Here is a 21,593-nt window from a genome sequence, read left to right as displayed (position 1 = left end):
GATCAGTTTATGAGTCTGTTCTACTAGATGAGAGCCCTTTGATGTCAGGAACAGATACTCTCGGCCTTGCAGAGTGTCTGACACACAACAGACAGAGCTGCACTGGACTCAAAGCTTTGGCTCACACAAGAGGCTCCCAGGGCCTGAAGAAGCCCAGAAACCACAGTTGGCTCAGAGCTCAGATGGAAAACCAGGATAAAAATGGATCTTCCAGGCAAGAGCACCATCACCCCCAGCTCTAATGTTTGACTGACCGAGGTTGATATCCTATCTCTTGGCAGACACGGAATTTTGGGGAAATATCACACAATCTATGTGAACCTTAGTTTAGTCATCCATAAAACATGGATTATGAAGTAATAGAGAAGAAGCTTTTGTATTCTACTACAAGTTAATCACTAAAGGGATGTTGCCTATAAGCTTAAAGTATACATAATGGCCCATCTCCCGGAACCCTGCTTCCCAGGTAATGAGCATTATGCTAAAACATCCTGACCAGGCCCACCTGTGAATGACTGCAGGGAGGAAGAAATTAACACATCTCCTCCGGAGGCTGATCGGAACCAGGAAGTGTTAGACTTTACTCCCTCCCCTTTTAGTATAAAAGGAGCCTGAACTCTAACTCAGACAGTATGGTTCTTTGGGGCATGAGTCCACTATCTTCTCTGTTTGCCAGCTTTCCGAATAAAGTCATTATTCCTTGCCCCGATAACTCGTCTCGCAATTATTGGCGAGCAGTACGAGCTTAGACTCTGTAACAATGATACCCACTTCCTTAAATGAGAGGTTTTCCCTGGTATCTCTAAAAAAAAACTTTCCCCAGGTGGATGAGTGACGGGATTAAGGCAGACCACCTGCATTATAAGCACCTGGGATGTTTATTCAAACATAATTGAACCTTCTGGAGGTAGAGGCCAGGAATCTGCATTTTTAACAGTCATTCCAGGTGCTTCTTACACGTAGTTAAATTTAGAGCCACCGGATTATAACATCTTCCAATTTTGCCCCTCCTTACTCCCACTGCCACGTGAATGGTCCTAATAACTTCCCACAATGCTCTGGGCTCACTCTGACCTCCATCCATCTCATTCCTGTCCTGTACACTACTGACTGATTTTTCTTCCTGAAAGGTAGTTCCAGTCATGCTGTGCCCTGGAATAAAAATCTCCAAGGGCTAGATCTTGTCTGCCAAATCCTTGCTTTCATATCTTTCCAATCTTAATGTTCTCACCTACTACCTTACTGGGTTCCTGCTGAACAGGTTTATTAACTGTCACAGAACAAGCTCTATGCTTTGTAACTTCCCTACCTTTGTTTCCACATGAATGCCACACTTCACTGCTCCAAGTCCTAGCCCTTCCCTCAAGGGCTATTTCACACGCCATCTTCTCTATGAGTCCTTTTCTGTTTGCTTGACCTGATGTGATTTCTTTCTCCTTTAAGCCCTTGTCATTCTTTGCACCTCTCTTATGATTTTCATATTCCACTTTATGCTATTCTGTACTATTTTTATCCACTGTGCTATGAGTTCCAGGAAGGCAAAGACTATGTTAGTAAGCTCAGTGCCTAGCATAGTGTGTGGAACCAAGTTGGACCTCCATAAATGTTTGCTAAATACATGAGTGATTCCACATGACTAGGCTGTAAGCCAGGAAGGCAGACACTTCTGTAACTCCTGTGGCACTTAACAGTGTTTTATATCCAGTAGGTATTAGAAATATGGTGAATTAAATTTAACATCTGTCAACTTTTTCTCCTTTGATGACAAATTATTTAAAAATCACAACACAGACAAGATTTCAATACTGAACACTAGACTTTACTGACTTTTTTTAAACAGTAATAGCCATGACTGTCTTTGGAACCTTAAATGGAATATGCATCCCTATTTAGGAATACTAAAATTATACTAAAGTAAGGTGACTATTTTCCCTATGGTTAAGACCAATAGTTATACTCTTTTACTTCATGAGATATACTTAGATTCTAACTATATTCCCTTTATAGCATATGACATAATGAGCTTTCAAAAGTAGAAGTTCTATTTTCATTTAAATTACTAAATGCAGAATAGCTTTAACACACACATGTGTGTATATGCATATATATGTCTATAGATAAAAATATAGCCACTTACTGTTTTAAATTAAAATTATCTTTTGTGAAAATTGTAGATTTACATGCAGCTGTAAGAAATAATGCAGAGAGATCCCATGTACCCATTACCCGGTTTTTCCCAATGGTAACATCTTGTAAAACGATATTAAAATATCACAACAAGGACATTGGCATTGATACAATCCACTGATTTAGTTCAGATGTCCCAGTTTTGCTTATGCTCACGTGTGTGTATGTGCTTTAGTTCTATGCATTTTGACAGTTGTGTGTATCCGCAGCCACAGTCGAGATACAGAAGAGTCCTTCACTACAAGGATCCATCACTGGACTCATATAACCATTCCTACTTCCCTCCCTAACTCCTGTCAACCACTAATCTGTTATCTACTTCTCTAATTCTGCCATTTAATGAATATTAAAAAATTGAAATCACAAAGCATATTACCTTTTGGGATTGGCTTTTTTCCCTCAGCATAGTTCCCTGGAGATTCATCCAAGTTGTCAAGTGTATCAGTAGTTCATTCCTTTTTGTTATTGCTGTTCTATTAAACTTAAAGATCCACAGTTTACATCAGGGTTCACTCTGTGTTGTAAATTCTATGGGTTTTGACAAATGCCTGAAGTTATGTACCCACCATTACAGAATCATATATAATAGTTTCACTGCCCCCAAATCCTCTGTGCTTCACCTATTCATCCCTCTATCCCTGGCAACCCTCCTCAACACTGGCGACCACTGATCTTTTACTGTATCAATAGTTCTGCCTTTTCCAGAATGTCATACAGTCGGAATCGTATAGTGTATAGGTTTTTCATACTGGTTTTTGCACTTAGCAATATGCATTGAAGGTTCCTCCATGTCTTTCTGTGGTTTAATAGCTCATTTCTTTTTATTGCCAAATAATATTCCACTGCATGGATGTACCACGGTTTGTTTTCTATTTGCCTATTAGGGACATATTGGTTGCTTTTGGTTTTTTGGCAATTATGAATAAGGCTGGTATATCCATTTGTGGGTAGGTTTTTGTGCTGTTATAAATTTTCAGCTCAGTTAAATACCTAGGAGTATGAGTGCTGGATCATATGGTAAGACTATACTTAGTTTTGTAAGAAATTGGAAACTGTCTTCCAAAGTGGCTGTACCATTTTGCATTCCCACCAGCAATGAATGAGAGTTCCAGTTGTTCTGCATTCTTGTTAGCATTTGGTATTGCCAGTTTAAAAATTTTTAAAGATGTGTAGTGGTATCTTCTGTTTTAACTACAATTATTTAATGACAGAAGATGTTGAGCATCTTTTCATATAATTATTTACCATCTACGTTCTTCTTCAGTGAGGTGTCTCTTCAGATCTTTTTCTCATTTCTTAATTGAGTTGTTTTCTTATTGTTGAGTTTTAAGAGTTCTTTAAATGTTTTGGATACAAGTCCTTTATCAGATACGTGTTTGGAAATATTTTCTCTAAGTCTCTGGTTTGTCTTTTTATTCTATTGACAGTGTCTTTCAGAGAGCAGATGTTTTGAATTTTAATGAATTCAACTTATGTATTTTTTCTTTCACAGATCATGCTTTGGTCTTGTATCTAAAAACTCACTGCCAAATGACTAGAGCAATAATTGCAAAAAGTGACTGACTTTAGCTTGGTGCCCTGACAGCATGTATACAAAGTCTACAGGTAGTCAATAGGCATACGCTTCTGCAAGGGCAGAGAGGTAGAACTCATTAGCATATAAGAGAAGAAGAAACAGAAAAGGCAGAGTACATGTGAGAAGAACAAGAGCATCCATCATATGATTTGGGGGAAGCTGTGGTGCTCAGTGGTAAGGAACCTGTTACTGAGGCTATTATTGTACAATATCAAAATGACCTTGAATTCCATTTTACATGGTTAAGCCAAGTTTAAGAATGTGGAAGGAGTCAAATGTGTATATTGTCATTGTCCCTCAAATCGATGACTGCAGGAGAGAACCAAGGTCAACAGACATTTTGCCTACTGCTTTTGGATGGTATTCAGAGTGCTTGGGACATTCCAGCTCACAACAAATAAAGCCAGTCAACCTAACTGATAGGATTTCAGAGTTAGAGCTTGTCCCAGTTCAAAAGTGTGTGAAACCAGATTAACAGTGCACTCTTAATCCAATCCAGGTATAGCAAAAGTCACATCCCATTATAAAGAATTGCTTTATACCTTAATGAAAGGCAAATCTTCTAAAATCCCCAGAAAACTAGCAGACTCAATACCAGTCAAATCCCATTATCCCCACACCAAAAGACTATGCAGCTCTTGAGTTGTTTTGGAATTTTATACTATTGAATATATATGAAGTAAACAGGCCATAGTCCTGGCATATGGGAATCTTCTTTCTTAATGAGAATCTTCTCATTTTTATTTTAATGAGATTTGTTGTCATGTAATTATAGTCTGAAATGTAAGATAAGAAAATCTTTCAAACCACTTTTGTATGTGTGTGTTTGTGTGTGTGTGTGTGTGTGTGTGTGTGTGTGTGTGGTAGTTCATTGAAAACATCTGTTTTGTAACTGAGGGCACTTCCGACTTGAGTCAGTGAACTCATTCTCCAATAAGAGGACAAAGCTACTAAAGAAAGAGTAGTAGTTTAAGACAGAAAGCTGGCACCAGCTATAGAGACAATCTGACCAACATTGAGAACCACTACTAAATGCCAGGCATGCTGGGAAATGCAGAGACACAGAGTAAATTAAGGCTTTGTCCTTGCTCTCAAGAGGCTTAAGGTGCCCGATTCAAGATGGTGGAGGAGTGAGACGTGGAGATCACCTTCCTCCCCACAAATACATCAGAAATACATCTACATGTGGAACAACTCCTACAGAACACCTACTGAATGCTGGCAGAAGACCTCAGACTTCCCAAAAGGCAAGAAACTCCCCACGTACCTGGGTAGGGCAAAAGAAAAAAGAAAAAACAGAGACAAAAGAATAGGGACGGGACCTGCACCACTGGGAGGGAGCTGTGAAGGAGAAAAAGTTTCCACACACTAGGAAGCCCCTTCACTGGCGGAGACAGGGGTTGGGGGGGGGGGAGGGAAGCTTCGGAGCAATGGAGGAGAGCGCAGCAACAGGGGTGAAGAGGGCAAAGCGGAGAGATTCCCGCACAGAGGATCAGTGCCGACCAGCACTCACCAGCCTGAGAGGCTTTCCTGCTCATCCGCCGGGGTGGGCGGGGGCTGGGAGCTGAGGTTCTGGCTCCGGAGGTCAGACCCCAGGGAGAGGACTGGGGTTGGCTGCATGAACACAGCCTGAAGGGGGCTAGTGCATCACAGCTAGCCGGGAGGGAGTCCGGGAAAAAGTCTGGAACTGCCTAAGAGGCAAAAGACCATTGTTCCAGGATGCGTGAGGAGAGGGGATTCAGAGCACCGCCTAAACGAGCTCCAGAGACAGGCGCGAGCCGCGGCTATCAGCGTGGACCCCAGAGATGGGCATGAAATGCTAAGGCTGCTGCTGCTGCAGCCACCAAGAAGCCTGTGTGCAAGCACAGATCACTATCCACACCTCCCCTCCCGGGAGCCTGTGCAGCCTGCCACTGCCAGGGTCCCGTGATCCAGGGACAACTTCCCTGGGAGAACACACGGTGCGCCTCAGGCTGGTGCAATGTCATGCTGGCCTCTGCCGCCACAGGCTCGCCCCCCATTCCGTACCCCTCCCTCCCCCCAGCCTGAGTAAGCCAGAGCCCCCGAAGCAGCTGCTCCTTTAACCCCGTCCTGTCTGAGCAAAGAACAGACGCCCTCAGGCAACCTACACACAGAGGTGGGGACAAATCCAAAGCTGAACCCCAGGAGCTGTGTGAACAAAGAAGAGAAAGGGAAATTTCTCCCAGCAGCCTCAGGAGCAGTGGATTAAATCTCTACAATCAACCTGATGTACCCTGCATCTGTGGAATACCTGAATAGACAATGAATTATCCCAAAATTGAGGCGGTGGACTTTGGGAGCAACGATATATATATATTCCTCCTTTTTCTCTTTTTGTGAGTATGTATGTGTATGCTTCTTTGTGTGATTTTGTCTGTATAGCTTTGCTTTTACCATTTGTCCTAGGGTTCTGTCTGTCTGTTTTATTTATTTATTTATTTTAGTATAGTTTTTAGCACTTGTTATCATTGGTGGATTTGTTTTTTGGTTTGGTTGCTCTCTTCTTTCTTTGTTTCTTTTTTTATTACTTTTTTTTTTATTTTTAATAATTATTTTTTATTTTAATAACTTTATGTTATTTTACTTTCTTTCTTTTTTTCTCCCTTTTCTTTTGAACCGAGTGGCTGACAGGGTCTTGGTGCTCCAGCCAGGTGTCAGGCCTGTGCCTCTGAGGTGGGAGAGCCAAGTTCAGGACATTGGTCCACCAGAGACCTCCTGGCTCCATGTAATATCAAACGGCGAAAGCTCTCCCAGAGAGCTCCATCTCAACGCTAAGACCCAGCTCCACTCAATGACCAGCAAGCTACAGTGCTGGACAACCCATGCCAAACAACTAGCAAGACAGGAACACAACCCCACCCATTAGCAGAGAGGTTGCCTAAAATCATAATAAGGTCACAGACACCCCAAAACACAGCACCAGATGTGGTCCGGACTACCAGAAAGACAAGATCCAGCCTCATCCTCCAGAACACAGGCACTAGTCCCCTCCATGAGGAAGCCTACACAACCCACTGAACCAACATTACCCACTAGGAGCAGACACCAAAAACAATGGGAATTACGGACCTGCAGTCTGTGAAAAGGAGACCCCAAACACAGTAAGCTAAGCAAAATGAGAAGACAGAGAAACACAGAGCAGATGAAGGAGCAAGGTAAGAACTGACCAGACCAAACAAATGAAGAGAAAATAGGCAGTCTACCTGAAAAAGAATTCAGAGTAATGATAGTAAAGATGATCCAAAATCTGGGAAATAGAATGGAGAAAATACAAGAAACGTTTAACAAGGACATAGAAGAACTAAAGAGCAAACAAACAATGATGAACAACACAGTAAACGAAATAAAAAATTCTCTAGAAGGAATCAATAGCAGAATAACTGAGGCCGAGAACAGATGAGTGACCTGGAAGATGAAATAGTGGAAATAACTACTGCAGAGCAGAATAAAGAAAAAAGAATGAAAAGAATTGAGGACAGTCTCAGAGACCTCTGGGACAAACATTAAACACACCAACATTTGAATTATAGGGGTCGCAGAAGAAGAAGAGAAATAGGAAGGGACTGAGAAAATATTTGAAGAGATTATAGTTGACAAATTCCCTAATATAGGAAAGGAAATAGTTAATCAAGTCCAAGAAGCACAGAGAGTCCCATACAAGATAAATCCAAGGAGAAACACGCCAAGACACATATTAATCAAACTATCAAAAATTAAATACAAAGAAAATATACTAAAAGCAACGGGGAAAAACAACAAATAACATACAAGGGAATCCCCATAAGGTTAACAGCTGATCTTTCAGCAGAAAATCTGCAAGCCAGAAGGGAGTGGAAGGACATATTTAAAGTGATGAAAGGGAAAAACCTATAACCAAGATTACTCTACCCAGCAAGGATCTCATTCAGATTAGACAGAGAAATTAAAACAGATAAGCAAAAGCTAAGAGAATTCAGCACCACCAAACCAGCTTTACAAGGTATGCTAAAGGAACTTCTCTAGGCAGGAAACACAAGAGAAGGAAAAGAGAAGGAAAAGAACTACAATAACAAACCCAAAACAATTAAGAAAATGGTAATAGGAACATACATATCGATAATTACCTTAAATGTAAATGGATTAAATGCTCCAAGCAAAAGACATAGACTGGCTGAATGGATACAAAAACAAGATCTGCATATATGCTGTCTACAAGAGACCCATTCAGACCTAGGGACACATACAGACTGGAAGTGAGGGGATGGAAAAAGATATTCCATGCAAATGGAAATCAGAAGAAAGCTGGAGTAGCAATTCTCATATCAGACAAAATAGACTTTAAAATAAAGACTATTACAAGAGACAAAGAAGAACACTACATAATGATCAAAGGATCAATCCAAGAAGAAGATATAACAATTGTAAATATTTATGCACCCAACATAGGAGCACCTCAATACATAAGGCAAACAGCACCTCAATACATATGCTAACAGTCATAAAAGGAGAAATCTACAGTAACGCAATCATAGTAGGGGACTTTAATACCCTAATTTCACCAATGGACAGATCATCCAAACAGAAAATAAATAAGGAAACACAAGCTTTAAATGATACACTAAACAAGATGGACTTAATTGATATTCACAGGACATTACATCCAAAAACAACAGAATACACTTGCTTCTCAAGTGCTCTTAGAACATTCTCCAGGATAGATCATATCTTGGGTCACAAATCAAGCCTTGGTAAATTTAAGAAAATTGAAATCGTATCAGGAATCTTTTCTAACCACAACGCTATGAGACTAGATATCAGTTACAGGAAAAAATCTGTAAAAAATACAAACACATGGAGGCTAAACGATACACTACTTAATAACCAAGAGATCACTGAAGAGATCAAAGAGGAAATAAAAAAATACCTAGAAACAAATGACAATGAAAACACGATGACCCAAAACCTATGGGATGCAGCAAAAGCAGTTCTAAGAGGGAAGTTTATACCAATACAATCCTACCTCAAGAAACAAGAAACATCTCAAATAAACAACCTAACCTTACACCTAAAGCAATTAGAGAAAGAAGAACAAAAAAACCCCAAAGTTAGCAGAAGGAAAGAAATCATAAAGATCAAATCAGAAATAAATGAAAAAGAAATGAAGGGAACAACAGCAAAGATCAATAAAACTAAAAGATGCTTCTTTGAGAATATAAACAAAATTGATAAACCATTCGCCAGACTCATCAAGTAAAAAAGGGAGAAGACTCAAATCAATAGAATTAAAAATGAAAAAGGAGAAGTAACAACTGACACTGCAGAAATACAAAGGATCATGAGCGATTACTACAAGCAACTATATGCCAATAAAATGGACAACCTGGAAGAAATGAACAAATTCTTAGAAAAGTACAACCTTCCAAGACTAAATCAGGAAGAAATAGAAAATATACACAGACCAATCACAGGCACTGAAATTCAGAGTGTGATTAAAAATCTTCCAACAAACAAAAGCTCAGGACCAGATGGCTTGACAGGCGAATTCTATCAAACATTTAAAGAAGAGCTAACACCTAGCCTTCTCAAACTCTTCCAAAATATAGCAGAGGGAGGAATACTCCCAAACTCATTCTACGAGGCCACCATCACCCTGATACCAAAACCAGACAAAGATGTCACAAAGACTACAGGCCAATATCACTGATGAACACAGATGCAAAAATCCTCAACAAAATACTAGCAAACAGAATCCAACAGCACATTAAAAGGATCATACACCATGATCAAGTGGGATTTATCCCAGGGATGCAAGGATTCTTCAATATACGCAAATCAATCAATGTGATACACCATATTAACAACTTGAAGGATAAAAACCATATGATCATCTCAATAGATGCAGAAAAAGCTTTTGACAAAATTCAACACCCATTTATGATAAAAACCCTCCAGAAAGTAGGCATAGAGGGAACTTTCCTCAACTTAATAAAGGCCATGTGTGACAAACCCACAGCCAACATCGTTCTCAATGGTGAAAAGGGAAACTATTTCCACTAAGATCAGGAACAGGACAAGGGTGCCCACTCTCACCACTATTATTCAACATAGTTTTGGAAGTTTTAGCCACAGCAATCAGAGAAGACAAAGAAATAAAAGGAATCCAAATCGGAACAGAAGAAGTAAAGCTGTCACTGTTTGCAGATGACATGATACTATACATAGAGAATCCTAAAGATGCTACCAGAAAACTACTAGAGCTAATCAATGAATTTGGTAATGTAGCAGGATACAAAATTAATGCACAGAAATCTCTTGCATTCCTATACACTAATGATGAAAAATCTGAAAGAGAAATTAAGGAAACACTCCCATTTACCATTGCAACAAAAAGAATAAAATACCTAGGAATAAACCTACCTAAGCAGACAAAAGACCTGTATGCAGAAAACTATAAGACACTGATGAAAGAAATTAAAGATGATCCAAACAGATGGAGAGATAGACCATGTTCTTGGATTGGAAGAATCAACATTGTGAAAATGACTATACTACCCAAAGCAATTTACAGATTCAATGCAGTCCCTATCAAACTACCAATGGCATTTTTCACAGAACCAGAACAAAAAATTTCACAATTTGTATGGAAATACAAAAGACACCGAATACTCAAAGCAATCTTGAGAAAGAAAAACAAAGCTTGAGGAATCTGGCTTCCAGACCTCAGACTATACTACAAAGCTACAGCAATGAAGACAGTAGGGTACTGGTACAAAAACAGAAATATAGATCAATGGAACAGTATAGAAAGCCCAGAGATAAACTCACGTACATATGATCACCTTATGTTTGATAAAGGAGGCAAGAATATACAATGGAGAAAAGACAGCCTCTTCAATAAGTAGTGTTGGGAAAACTGGACAGCTACATGTAAAAGAATGAAATTAGAACACTTCCTAACACCATACACAAAAATAAACTCAAAATGAATTAAAGACCTAAATGTAAGGGCAGACACTATATAACCCTTAGAGGAAAACATAGGCAGAACACTCTATGACATACATCACAGCAAGATCCTTTTTGACCCACCTCCTAGAGAAATGGAAATAAAAACAAAAATAAACAAATGGGACCATAAACAAGACGAAAAGACAGCTCTCAGAATGGGAGAAAATATTTGCAAATGAAGCCACTGACAAAGGATTAATTTCCAAAATTTACAAGCAGCTCATGCAGTTCAATATTAAAAAAACAAACAACCCAAACCAAAAATGGGCAGAAGACCTAAATAGACATTTCTCCAAAGAAGATATACAGAGATTGCCAACAAACCCATGAAAGGATGCTCAACATCACTAATCATTAGAGTAATGCAAATCAAAACTACAATGAGGTATCACCTCACACCAGTCAGAATGGCCATCATCAAAAAGTCTACAAACAATAAATGCTGGAGAGGGTGTGGAGAAAAGGGAACCCTCTTGCATTGTTGGTGAGAATGTAAATTGATACAGCTACTATGGAAAACAGTATGGAATTTCCTTAAAAAACTAATAATAGAAATACCATATGACCCAACAATCCCACTACTGGGCATATACCCTGAGAAAACCATAATTCAAAAAGAGTCATGTACCACAATGTTCATTGCAGCTCTATTTACAATAGCCAGGACATGGAAGCAACCTAAGTGTCCATCGACAGATGAATGGATAAAGAAGAGGTGGCACATATATACAATGGAATATTACTCAGCCATAAAAAGAAACGAAATTGAGTTTTTGTAGTGAGGAGGATGGACCTAGAGTCTGTCATACAGAGTGAAGTAAGTCAGAAAGAGAAAAACAAATACCATATGCTAACACATATATATGGAATCTAAGAAAAAAAAAAGTTATGATGAACCTACGGGCAGGACAGGAATAAAGATGCAGATGTAGAGAATGGACTTGAGGACACGGGGAGGGGGAAGGGTAAGCTGGGATGAAGTGAGAGAGTGGCATGGACTTATACACACTACCAAATGTAAAATAGATAGCTAGTGGGAAGCAACCGCATAGCACAGGGAGATCAGCTTGGTGCTTTGTGATCAGCTAGAGGGGTGGGATAGGGAGGGTGGGAGGGAGATGCAAGAGGGAGGAGATATAGGGATATATGTATAGCTGATTCACTTTGTTATACAGCAGATACTAACACACAATTGTAAAGCAATTATACCCCAATAAAGATGTTAAAAAAAAAAAGTGGCTTAAGGCTATTTCTAGCAGGACAATAGAAAATATCTAGGTCACTTCTTATTCTTTTGTGAAGAGGAGAAGAGCCACCAAATAAATCCTATCCTATGAGGTCACTAATCTTTGAACTCTAGACATTGGAGGTTGGATGGTTGTTAAATATTATATAATTCAATGTCCACATTTTACACACAAAAAGAAACCCAGAAAAGTGATAAAAAATTATCTAAGATTGCAGGTTTGGGGCTAGAACCCAAATTTCCTGACTTCTAATCAAGTGCTGTTTTCTCTATATCACACTACCTCTTTTAGAGGTCAAAGAACTTTTCTCTTCCCATAGTTAGGCTGCACCTAATTATATCAATTAGACTCAGACTCACAGGGCTCATGCTGCTCTCCCTTTACACTCTCATCTTCAAAAAGTCTCCTTCATAGTTTAACAGATAATTTCTAAAAATTTTAAGGACTTACTTTGGCGTAGGTGGAAGAGAGACTACCAATGCAATTAAGGCATACTTCTTTCCTCTGAGCAATGTATGTAAATGTAAACATCTGATGCAGTATTCTCAGACACCCAAGTTATGTATGTGAAACGCACCACCACCACCCACTCAAGTTTTCTAATGGAAATCTCCCTTTTAGGTCAATGACTCCTTAATTCTCTAGGTCCCGTGGTAAAATCTTGAAGCTATTTTTGCTATTCTGGCATGAGAGTGAGAGTATCTGGTTTTTAATCCTTGTTCTACCATTAACCGATTAGTTTTGAAACCCTGGGCAAGTCCTACCTCTCTGAGCTTCATCTCCTCGGTCAGTAAAATGACTAGAGCACCAACTTGCTGTGATTCACCTTCCTTGCAAAACCAATCAAGTCCAAGGTGCTAGGCATAATCTTTCTTTCAGTCTTTCTTTTTTTCCTTTCCTATCTTTCTCCCTCTCTCTCTTCCTTCCTTCCCTTCTTTCTTTCTATTTATTTATTGCATATCTCTCAGATTTATCTGTCCTCTGTGTTCATCATAGCCAAGCCCTTCATTTCTGGATTATTACTAAACAAGCTATCAAGCTCTTCCATGTAGATATGACTTGTTAAAAACGATTTTAAACAAGAGTTAGCCTAGAGGTATACAGGTTAGACTGGAGGCTATAAAACTAATTAAGAAGCCTATTACAATAAAGACCAATCTCACACCAAAAGCCTGTCAATCAAATCCCTCAAAAGCTGGCTTCAGTTGGCCTTTCTGCTTTTACTTCACATGATTCCTCAACACATGGCCTTTATGTCTTTAATGCTGCTGTTTCTATCTTTCCTATGAGGAAAGTGCTTCCTTTTCGTAAAGTTATTTCCAATAGCTTCTTTAAAATCAATTTCTTCCATGGAGTCAGTAATCTTTCCTTTCTTTTAACTTTTATACACATATTAAGAGTGCCAACAATAATCCCCTTTTCTAACTCCCTCTAGTAAATATTGTTAGCATAAAAAAAGATGAGATGTAAAAACTCTTAACATTAACAGAAGAATGTATATAAAGGTTATATAACCTATTTTCTTTATTATCTCTTCTTGTTTCCTTTGCAAATTAAAATAAGCAAATGGTTGTTGATCTTTTTGGTAGAGGATTAATATATACTTTAAACTGCTTTAGAATATTTAATAAGAAAAATATTACAATGCATTTTCTTGGCTCTACCAACATTCTGAAGATGTCTGGACAAAAGTATATGAATTGTTACTAATTAATATATGTATAATTTAGGCAAATATTCAAATAAGCAGCGAGTAATGTTATATAAATGCTTGCAGAGTAAATTATTCCATTAAGAGATAAGCTCTGGGGCTTCCCTGGTGGCGCAGTGGTTGAGAATCTGCCTGCTAATGCAGGGAACACGGGTTCGAGCCCTGGTCTGGGAAGATCCCACATGCCACGGAGCAACTAGGCCCGTGAGCCACAACTACTGAGCCTGCGCGTCTGGAGCCTGTGCGCTGCAACAAGAGAGGCCGCGACAGTGAGAGGCCCGCGCACCGCGATGAAGAGTGGCCCCTGCTCGCCGCAACTAGAGAAAGCCCTAGCACAGAAACGAAGACCCAACATAGCAATCAATCAATCAATAAATCAATAAATAAATCTTTAAAAAAAAAAAAAAAAAGAGATAAGCTCTGAAGACTCTATTTACATTTCAGTTATGAAACAATCAGTACCAATCTGACCAAATGCGTGTCAATGTTAGTCAATAACAGCAGAGAAGCGTTTGGGGAAAACTTAAAGTTTTATTTTCTCTCTTTCAGATTCTTTTATTGCTAATTTGAAAACCTTCTTCAGAGAAAGGCCACAACTAGAGGAGTAAAAGGGTTTCATGTGGCAAGAGCAAAGTAGTACTGTCACATCTCATCAATCCTCTCAGCGCCCACTCTCCGAGAACGTTCACTGCATTTGTTCGTGCCGACTCCAAAAAAGATTGTCTCAAGAAATGAATTTCAAGGAGTTTTGGGTCCCATCACTACTGTCTATTTGTCGTAACTGAAAAAAATATCCACTATATTGCAAAAAGATTCTGTTATCCAGTATTTGTTAATTATGATTGAGACCAGAAACATACAAAGTTTCAAAGAAAACAAATGAAGGGAACATCTGAAAGTAATTTTCCCCCATTCTTTGTTGTTCTGCTACTCACGGCAAATCTTCCAAACTGGAGGCTTCATGTCTTGGATCCAATAGATCATAACCACATTCATTGTAGATTTCCAAATAGGAAATGTGCGTTGTATATATTTTGCTGCTGTCCTGATTGGGAAAGAGAAAGACATTATTAAATGGCTATAAATCACGATTCGGCTTAGAGAAAGATGAACACATTTATCACTAGTTTCCTCACAGTTTCCCTCCTTCACTCTCTCACTTTGTATGGTTTACATTTTCAGTTCGTGACACTTTCAAGTTGCCAGTTACCATATGCATGAGGCTTTTTTTTTCCCCCAATGGCCAACACCCATGATTACAAGCAACTTCAGTCTGTTATTTTTTATTAGTTCCACATTATACATAAAAAGTCAATATACACTTAAAATGAGCCAACTTGGTTGCAGAACTGTATAACACACCATTTTTTACTTTCCAGACAGAAAAAAGAACAGAACACAGAATTCTTACTTCAGTTTAAAATTTCAGTAGCCAAAGAGTTACCATCTTCAATCATAATTCCTTTTTAACTTTTCTAATATTCAAATTTCCAATGACAAATAGATAACAGACAATAAATAGATATGGAAAGTGAATTCCAGGGAACATAAATAGTTTAGATCAATCAGGTAACAGTAAGAGTGGACATTTACAGTTCACTACCTATGCCTTACCTGTTGGGTTAATTTTCCTTGCCCAAGTGGCAAATTAGGGATATTCAACTATTGGTTAGGGAGAGGTATTTTCTGTGGGTCATTGCCGAAATGCAACAATATAGGCATCAATGTAAATAGGATAAAAGTCAAGGTGACTGGTCCTACTCTCAGTTCTGCCAACAGACCAAAAGGACCCACTCCCTCTGAGATGGAATAAAACAGGGAATTTTTTCAGGTCTCGAGAAAATTCCAAGCTCTCTTTTTCAATACCAAATATCAATAATAGCACTTCTTGTTTCCCCCAAAACACAAATGCTTCCATTTCTGCAAATATTAGAGTCTTGCTACTCATAAGAGGAGAATATATTTGTGTCTTCTGGCAAGAAGGTCGGCAGATTGTCAGAGAGGATATTCACAGAAAGGATTCTCATCTATATCCAAGACAATCCATTTGACAGGTGTTATTCAAAGAAGGAGAAGACCAAGTCACAGAGATGGGGGAGAGAACAGTGGCCTGCAAATCCAAAGCTGGAATGCTAGTCATACTAGCTCTGAGCTCCTACTAAGTCAGGCCTCTGTTTCCACACTCATTAAGGTGAAGAAACTGGATAACGACTCCCTCGGCATTCTTCAGATTAAAACGAATATGATTCTCTGGTCCTAGAATGTCTCAAACTATCCAAATAAAGATACTACCATTTCATAAAAATGAAATAATACATGAAAAACTAAGGCAGCTCTCAGCCAGCACGTGACTGTAGTAAAACACTCAAGCTACAGCTGAAATTCCATGTTTGGTGTTCTATGAAGGTGACAGCATGGACTGAATCTTTACTAATCAAGTTTTTCCCAACCAAATGCCAGAAAGCCTGTTGATGTGGGTGACTCTGGCTGCTTATGCTGACAAACGGTCTATCAATTATATTAGTATCCTCATTTAGTAATGGCATCATATCAACATAATTTTGGGGATTATAGCTTGAATTAGTGCAGGAATCAGAGACTACAAATACTAGACAGACTCTGAGTGGCCTTTAGTCTAATCCAATGTTTCCTAAAATATTACTTAAAATACTTGTGGAAAAAAGTGTTCCATGATCAGCATACATACTGTCCACCTCTGAAAGATTCTCGGAGCAAGTTAAAGCCCAAGGGGAGTCACTCAGCAACATCCTGAGATCCTGTTTAAAACAACGTATTCCTAAAACTTATCTGAACATATGTGAAATATCCCATAGATTATGGTTTGAGATTTTAGCATACGTTTATGAGTTCATCTTAGCATCAGACAAAACTGGGTTAGAACACTGGATCTGCCTTTATAACTGAGTGATCCTGCACCCTTAACCTCAGTTGTTTAATCATGAAATTGGGGATAATAACCTTTAGAATATGGCAGAACTGTTGTGACAGAGGAATGAGGTTCTGTATTTTAAATCCTACCAAAAATGTGTGGACTGTTAATAGGCACCAATAAATCATTGCTGTTGCTGATGTTATTATTATTGCTGTTGTTATTATTTTTACTATTATTTCTGAAAGCCTCCAAATAGAGAATTCAGTATGTGAATACAAAAGGAAAGGAAAAGAAAGGCAAAAAGAACAGCCAACTTCTACGTTCATCAGCAGTGGAGAAACTCTCTTCTTTCAGAAACTAGAAGAAATAATAAAAAGTCAGGAAAATGGCAAGGCCATTGCCCAGAGATGATAGGGATAATGCCTTTGGCTCCTCTGGCTTCTGCATTTTCTGGGCTTTTATTGGAATACACACTTAAAATTCACTGAGCTATGTGGCAGCTACCTTTCCTTATTACTCCTTTTTTACTCTTTAGGACTGCCAGACTGTAATGTAACACACGTGTTTCCTGCAGACAGCCTTTTCTCCTACCCCCAAACAAGTATGAACCTCACAATACTCAAAAATAATGAGCAGTGATTTCTAAAATAAAGGGAATCAATTTTCTTCTTTTAAAATCTTTGCAAATGTGCTCCTATCACACTCACGGGCATTTTAGGACCCAGTATGCACTAGTTCTTAGTTTATCTTGAAATAAATATGTTGCATAAGTCAAATGTTTCGTTTAAGGATTCTGGAGAGCACCATGTGTCCTCTAAAGCAATCAACCGGGGGCATCTGAGTACCTGTCAGCATTTTTCAGCTAAACAATGAGGACAAACTTTATGAAGAACTTCAAAGTTGCCTCTGACTGGTTTCGCCATAGCTCAGTCGGGTTATAACTAATGTGTTGTGTCCCATTGTGTTAATCTGTTCGTCTACAAGGAGTTGTCCTGGCTATAAGCTGATCTGATGGGCTCGCTCCAAACCAAGAAGTTATTTAGAATCATTCGGAATGAAATGGAGTTTAGAGTAATGTCAATGACAAACAGATATAAAATAATGAACCCAACAGATGGTAGGTACTTGGGAGATATTTAGACTTTTAAAACTGTATTTTGGTAATCATAGACAAAATTTAAAAAGAGACAAATAGATTTTCTATTAGGAAAGAATTTGTTTATTCTGTTTAACTTAATCAGGGGAATTAGCTTCATTTGTTCTGAGTTTCAAAGGGTTCTTTGAAATTGTTCAGCAATCATTTGGCCACATGCATATATATATATATATGGATATTAATGGCTATAGTAATAACTATCATTTTTTGAGCATCTCCTATGTGCCAGGAACTGGACAATATCTTTAAATACAGTATATTCAACTCTCACAGCTACTCCACAAGCCTGAGACATTAAGGAACTGCCCAAGGCCACATCCTGTAAGTAGTGCACTTAGAACCAGGTTGGCCTGCACCAACTTCAATGATTCTCCCAAGACAGGATGCTCCCACATTAGGCCACAGCAACAAAAACTATTAGAAATTATATTACCAGTTGGCGAAATCTGGGAACAAAACAGAACAGCTAATGTCAGAAATAAATGAGTAAATGAAAAGAAAGGATTTGGATCCAACATATACACTATGCGCTATCCTTGCTTTTCCAAATTTTCTGGCATGCAGAGCTGGCATGTTTGCGCTAGTGAGTGATGAGCTGAACTAATGGGTAATTGCTACTTTATGGGTGGAAATTAGAATTATGCAGATCTCAGCAACTTCTTCTCATCTTTGCAACTCAGAATGCAAGCAGCATACAGTTGAGAAATTTTGGAAAGACTGTTACACTGACCTAGTTAGGACATTTGTTATACAGAACTGCTACAACCAAAGAATTGTTGGAACTAGTAGGGACACTGGAGATCCTCTAGTACAATTTAGTCCCTACTTTCACAGACGGCAGAACTGAAACCCAGAGAAGTTAAGTGACTCATTACCTAGAATTTGTTTAAATACAACCAGCAAAATAAAGCCAGTCTGATACCCAGAGGCAGGGTATGTAGTGGTTAAAAAGCACAGAGTTTGGCATTACACAGACCTGGGATGGAAGCTCCAGATCAGCTACGTATGAGGATGCAGAGAAAAATAAATATAACCCAAGACTCAGTCTTCCCAACTATAAAATGGGGATAGAGATACCTACATTGTTAGTTCTATTAAATCTTGATAAAGCAACAGGCATTTGGAACCACACAATAAATGATGCATATAATATAGAGAGGAAACTCCTCTTTATAATAATATTAACTGCAATACGACTTTTACTGTGGTAAATTCCTCTGGGCTTCCATTAAAAGTGTGAAAAAGTACAACCACATTATCCTATTCAGTGCTTTAGTAGCTAAAACAAAGGTCCATTTTGGCAAAAGGATATTCTTCAACTTCTTAATGACAAATATAAGATATAAGTTGGTAAAGTGTGTTTTAACCTCCATGGGTGGATCAGAACAAACTCCCTTTGAGCCTTTGCTGAAGCAGCATCCCCTTTAATGAGAAGCACCTTCTGGATTTTCACCTCTTCAGCAAAATCCCAAACTTTCCTTAAATGTAAAGGCCAGAGTTACTACACAATGTTTCCTCATTTAGGTATAATATAACAAAATGTCACGATAAATTTTCCGCCCACAGTAAATTTCTGCTGAATATATCAAATATAAAGTGAACTTAAAGCTTCATACCTTTTGTAATTGCTCAAAAATGTATGACAGTGTCCTTGGGATAATGCCTCTGTCACTGTAGCGCTCTGCCCCACCTGTGATGGTGAATGTCTTACCACTGCCTGTTTGTCCATATGCAAAGATGGTACCATTGTAACCTGCCAGGACACTACATAAAGAAATAGCAAACTTTTAATATCAAAATGGCTAATTGTATTTGTATTAAATGGCTAGTATTCTAAGAGCAACTTGATTCAACACTACTGAAAAGACATTTATAGAAATATCTATAGAAATATTTATGTATGTGACTATCTAGCTAGAAATTATTTTTTATCTAGGAGTCTCAGCACATCAATCCTTTTTTCTGAGAGAGGACCCGTAACTCAAATGGGATCCAGTCATCTTAAATATTTTCTTTCTTTATTTCAATAAAATATTTATTTTAGAATACAATTGACCCTTGAACAACAAGGGTTTGAACTGTGTGGGTCCACTCACAAGCAGATTTTCTTCACTAAATATATACTACAGTACTACATGATCCTCAGTTGGTTGAATCCACAGATGCAAAACCATGGATACAGGGGGATGGCTGTAAAGCTATACTTGGATTTTCAACTGCAGGGAGGGTTGTTGCCCCAACCCCTGCATTGTTCAAGGGTCAAATGTAGTATACCCTTTTATATTTACAAAAAAGTTGCAAAGATAGTACAGGGAGTTCACATATATCCCACAGCTAGTTTCCTCTATTATTAATATCTTACACTAGTATTGTACATTTGTCACAATTAATGAACCAATTGAAATATTATTACAAACTCTATACAAATCTCCTTACTTTTTAATCTAATGTCTCTTTTTTCCCAGCTTTACTGAGATATAATTGACATATAACATATATAAGATTAAGGTGTGCAATGTGATGATTTGACACATGTATATATTGTGAAATGATTACCACAATAAGTTTAGTTAACACATCCATCAACATATCCATCACCTCAAATAATTATCTTTTTTGCGGTGATAACATTTAAGATTTACTCTCTTAACAACTTGTAAATACATAATACAGTATCGTTACCTATAGTCACTGTGCTGTATATTAGATGCTCAGAACTTACCCATCTTATAACTGGAAGTTTATACCCTTTGGCCAACATCTCCCCATTTTCTCTACCCCACAGTCCCAGGTAACCACCATTCTACTCTCTACTTCTTTCTCTTTTTTTAAATTTTATTTATTTATTTATTTGTTTTTCATTTATTTTTGGCTGCATTAGGTCTTCGTTGCTGCGAGCAGGCTTTCTCTAGTTGTGGCAAGCGGGGGCTACTCTTCGTTGCAGTGCACAGGCTTCTCATTGCAGTGGTTTCTCTTCTTGAAGAGCATGGGCTCTAGGTGCACAGGCTTCAGTAGTTGCAGCATGCGGGCTCAGTAGTTGTGGCACATGGGCCCTAGAGCGTGAGGGCTTCAGCAGTTGCAGCGCGTGGGTTCAGTAGTTGTGGTGCGTGGGCTTCAGTAGTTGTGGTGCATGGGCTTCAGTAGTTGTGGTGCATGGGCTCAGTAGTTGTGGCACATGGGCTTAGTTGCTCTGCGGAATGTGGGGTCTTCCCAGACCAGGGATTGAATCCGTGTCCCCTGCATTGGCAGGTGGATTCTTAACCACTGCACCACCAGGGAAGTCCCATGTACTCTCTATTTCTATGAGCTTGTTTTTATAGATTCCATATATAAGTGAGAACATATAGTATTTGTCTTTCTCTGACTTATTTCACTTAGCACAGTGCTCTCAAGGTCTATCTATGTTGTCACAAAAGGCAGGATTTCCTTCTTCTTTAAAGCTGAATAATATTCCATTGTGAACATATACAACATCTTTATCCATTCATCCATAGATGGCCACAAGTTTTTCCATGCCTTGGCAATTGCCTTGGAAGTGCAGATATCTCTTTGAGACAGTGATTGCATTTCCTTTGGATATATAGTTGACCTTTGAACAACTTGGGTTAGAAATGTGTGGATCCACTTTGACACAGATTTTCTTTTTCAATAAATACAACCAGCCCTCTGTATTCAAGGGTTTCACACCTGCAAATTCAACCAACTATGTATTGAAATTTCCATCCAGGGTTAGTTGAATCCACAGATTTGAAACCCATAGGCTACAGAGAACCAAATATGGGACTTGAGTATTCATGGATTTTGGTAAATGCAAG

At 38.6% G+C, this 21,593-nt stretch overlaps 1 protein-coding gene across 1 annotated transcript in view; it reads right to left on the bottom strand.

The window, feature by feature from the left end:
* Positions 1-21,593, bottom strand: part of KIF6 (kinesin family member 6) — a 390,258-nt gene that overhangs the window by 293,749 nt on the left and 74,916 nt on the right. Inside the window, exons 4-5 of the mRNA XM_036869162.1 lie at positions 19,395-19,542; positions 14,665-14,774 (exon numbers count right to left, since the gene is read on the bottom strand). Of these exons, the coding sequence (XP_036725057.1) occupies positions 14,665-14,774; positions 19,395-19,542 (258 nt within the window). The remainder of the gene's footprint in view (positions 1-14,664; positions 14,775-19,394; positions 19,543-21,593) is intronic.

This window comes from Balaenoptera musculus, chromosome 11, assembly GCF_009873245.2.
Source record: "Balaenoptera musculus isolate JJ_BM4_2016_0621 chromosome 11, mBalMus1.pri.v3, whole genome shotgun sequence".
Classification (NCBI taxonomy): domain Eukaryota; kingdom Metazoa; phylum Chordata; class Mammalia; order Artiodactyla; family Balaenopteridae; genus Balaenoptera; species Balaenoptera musculus.
This window is presented reverse-complemented; position numbering and strand designations above follow the sequence as displayed.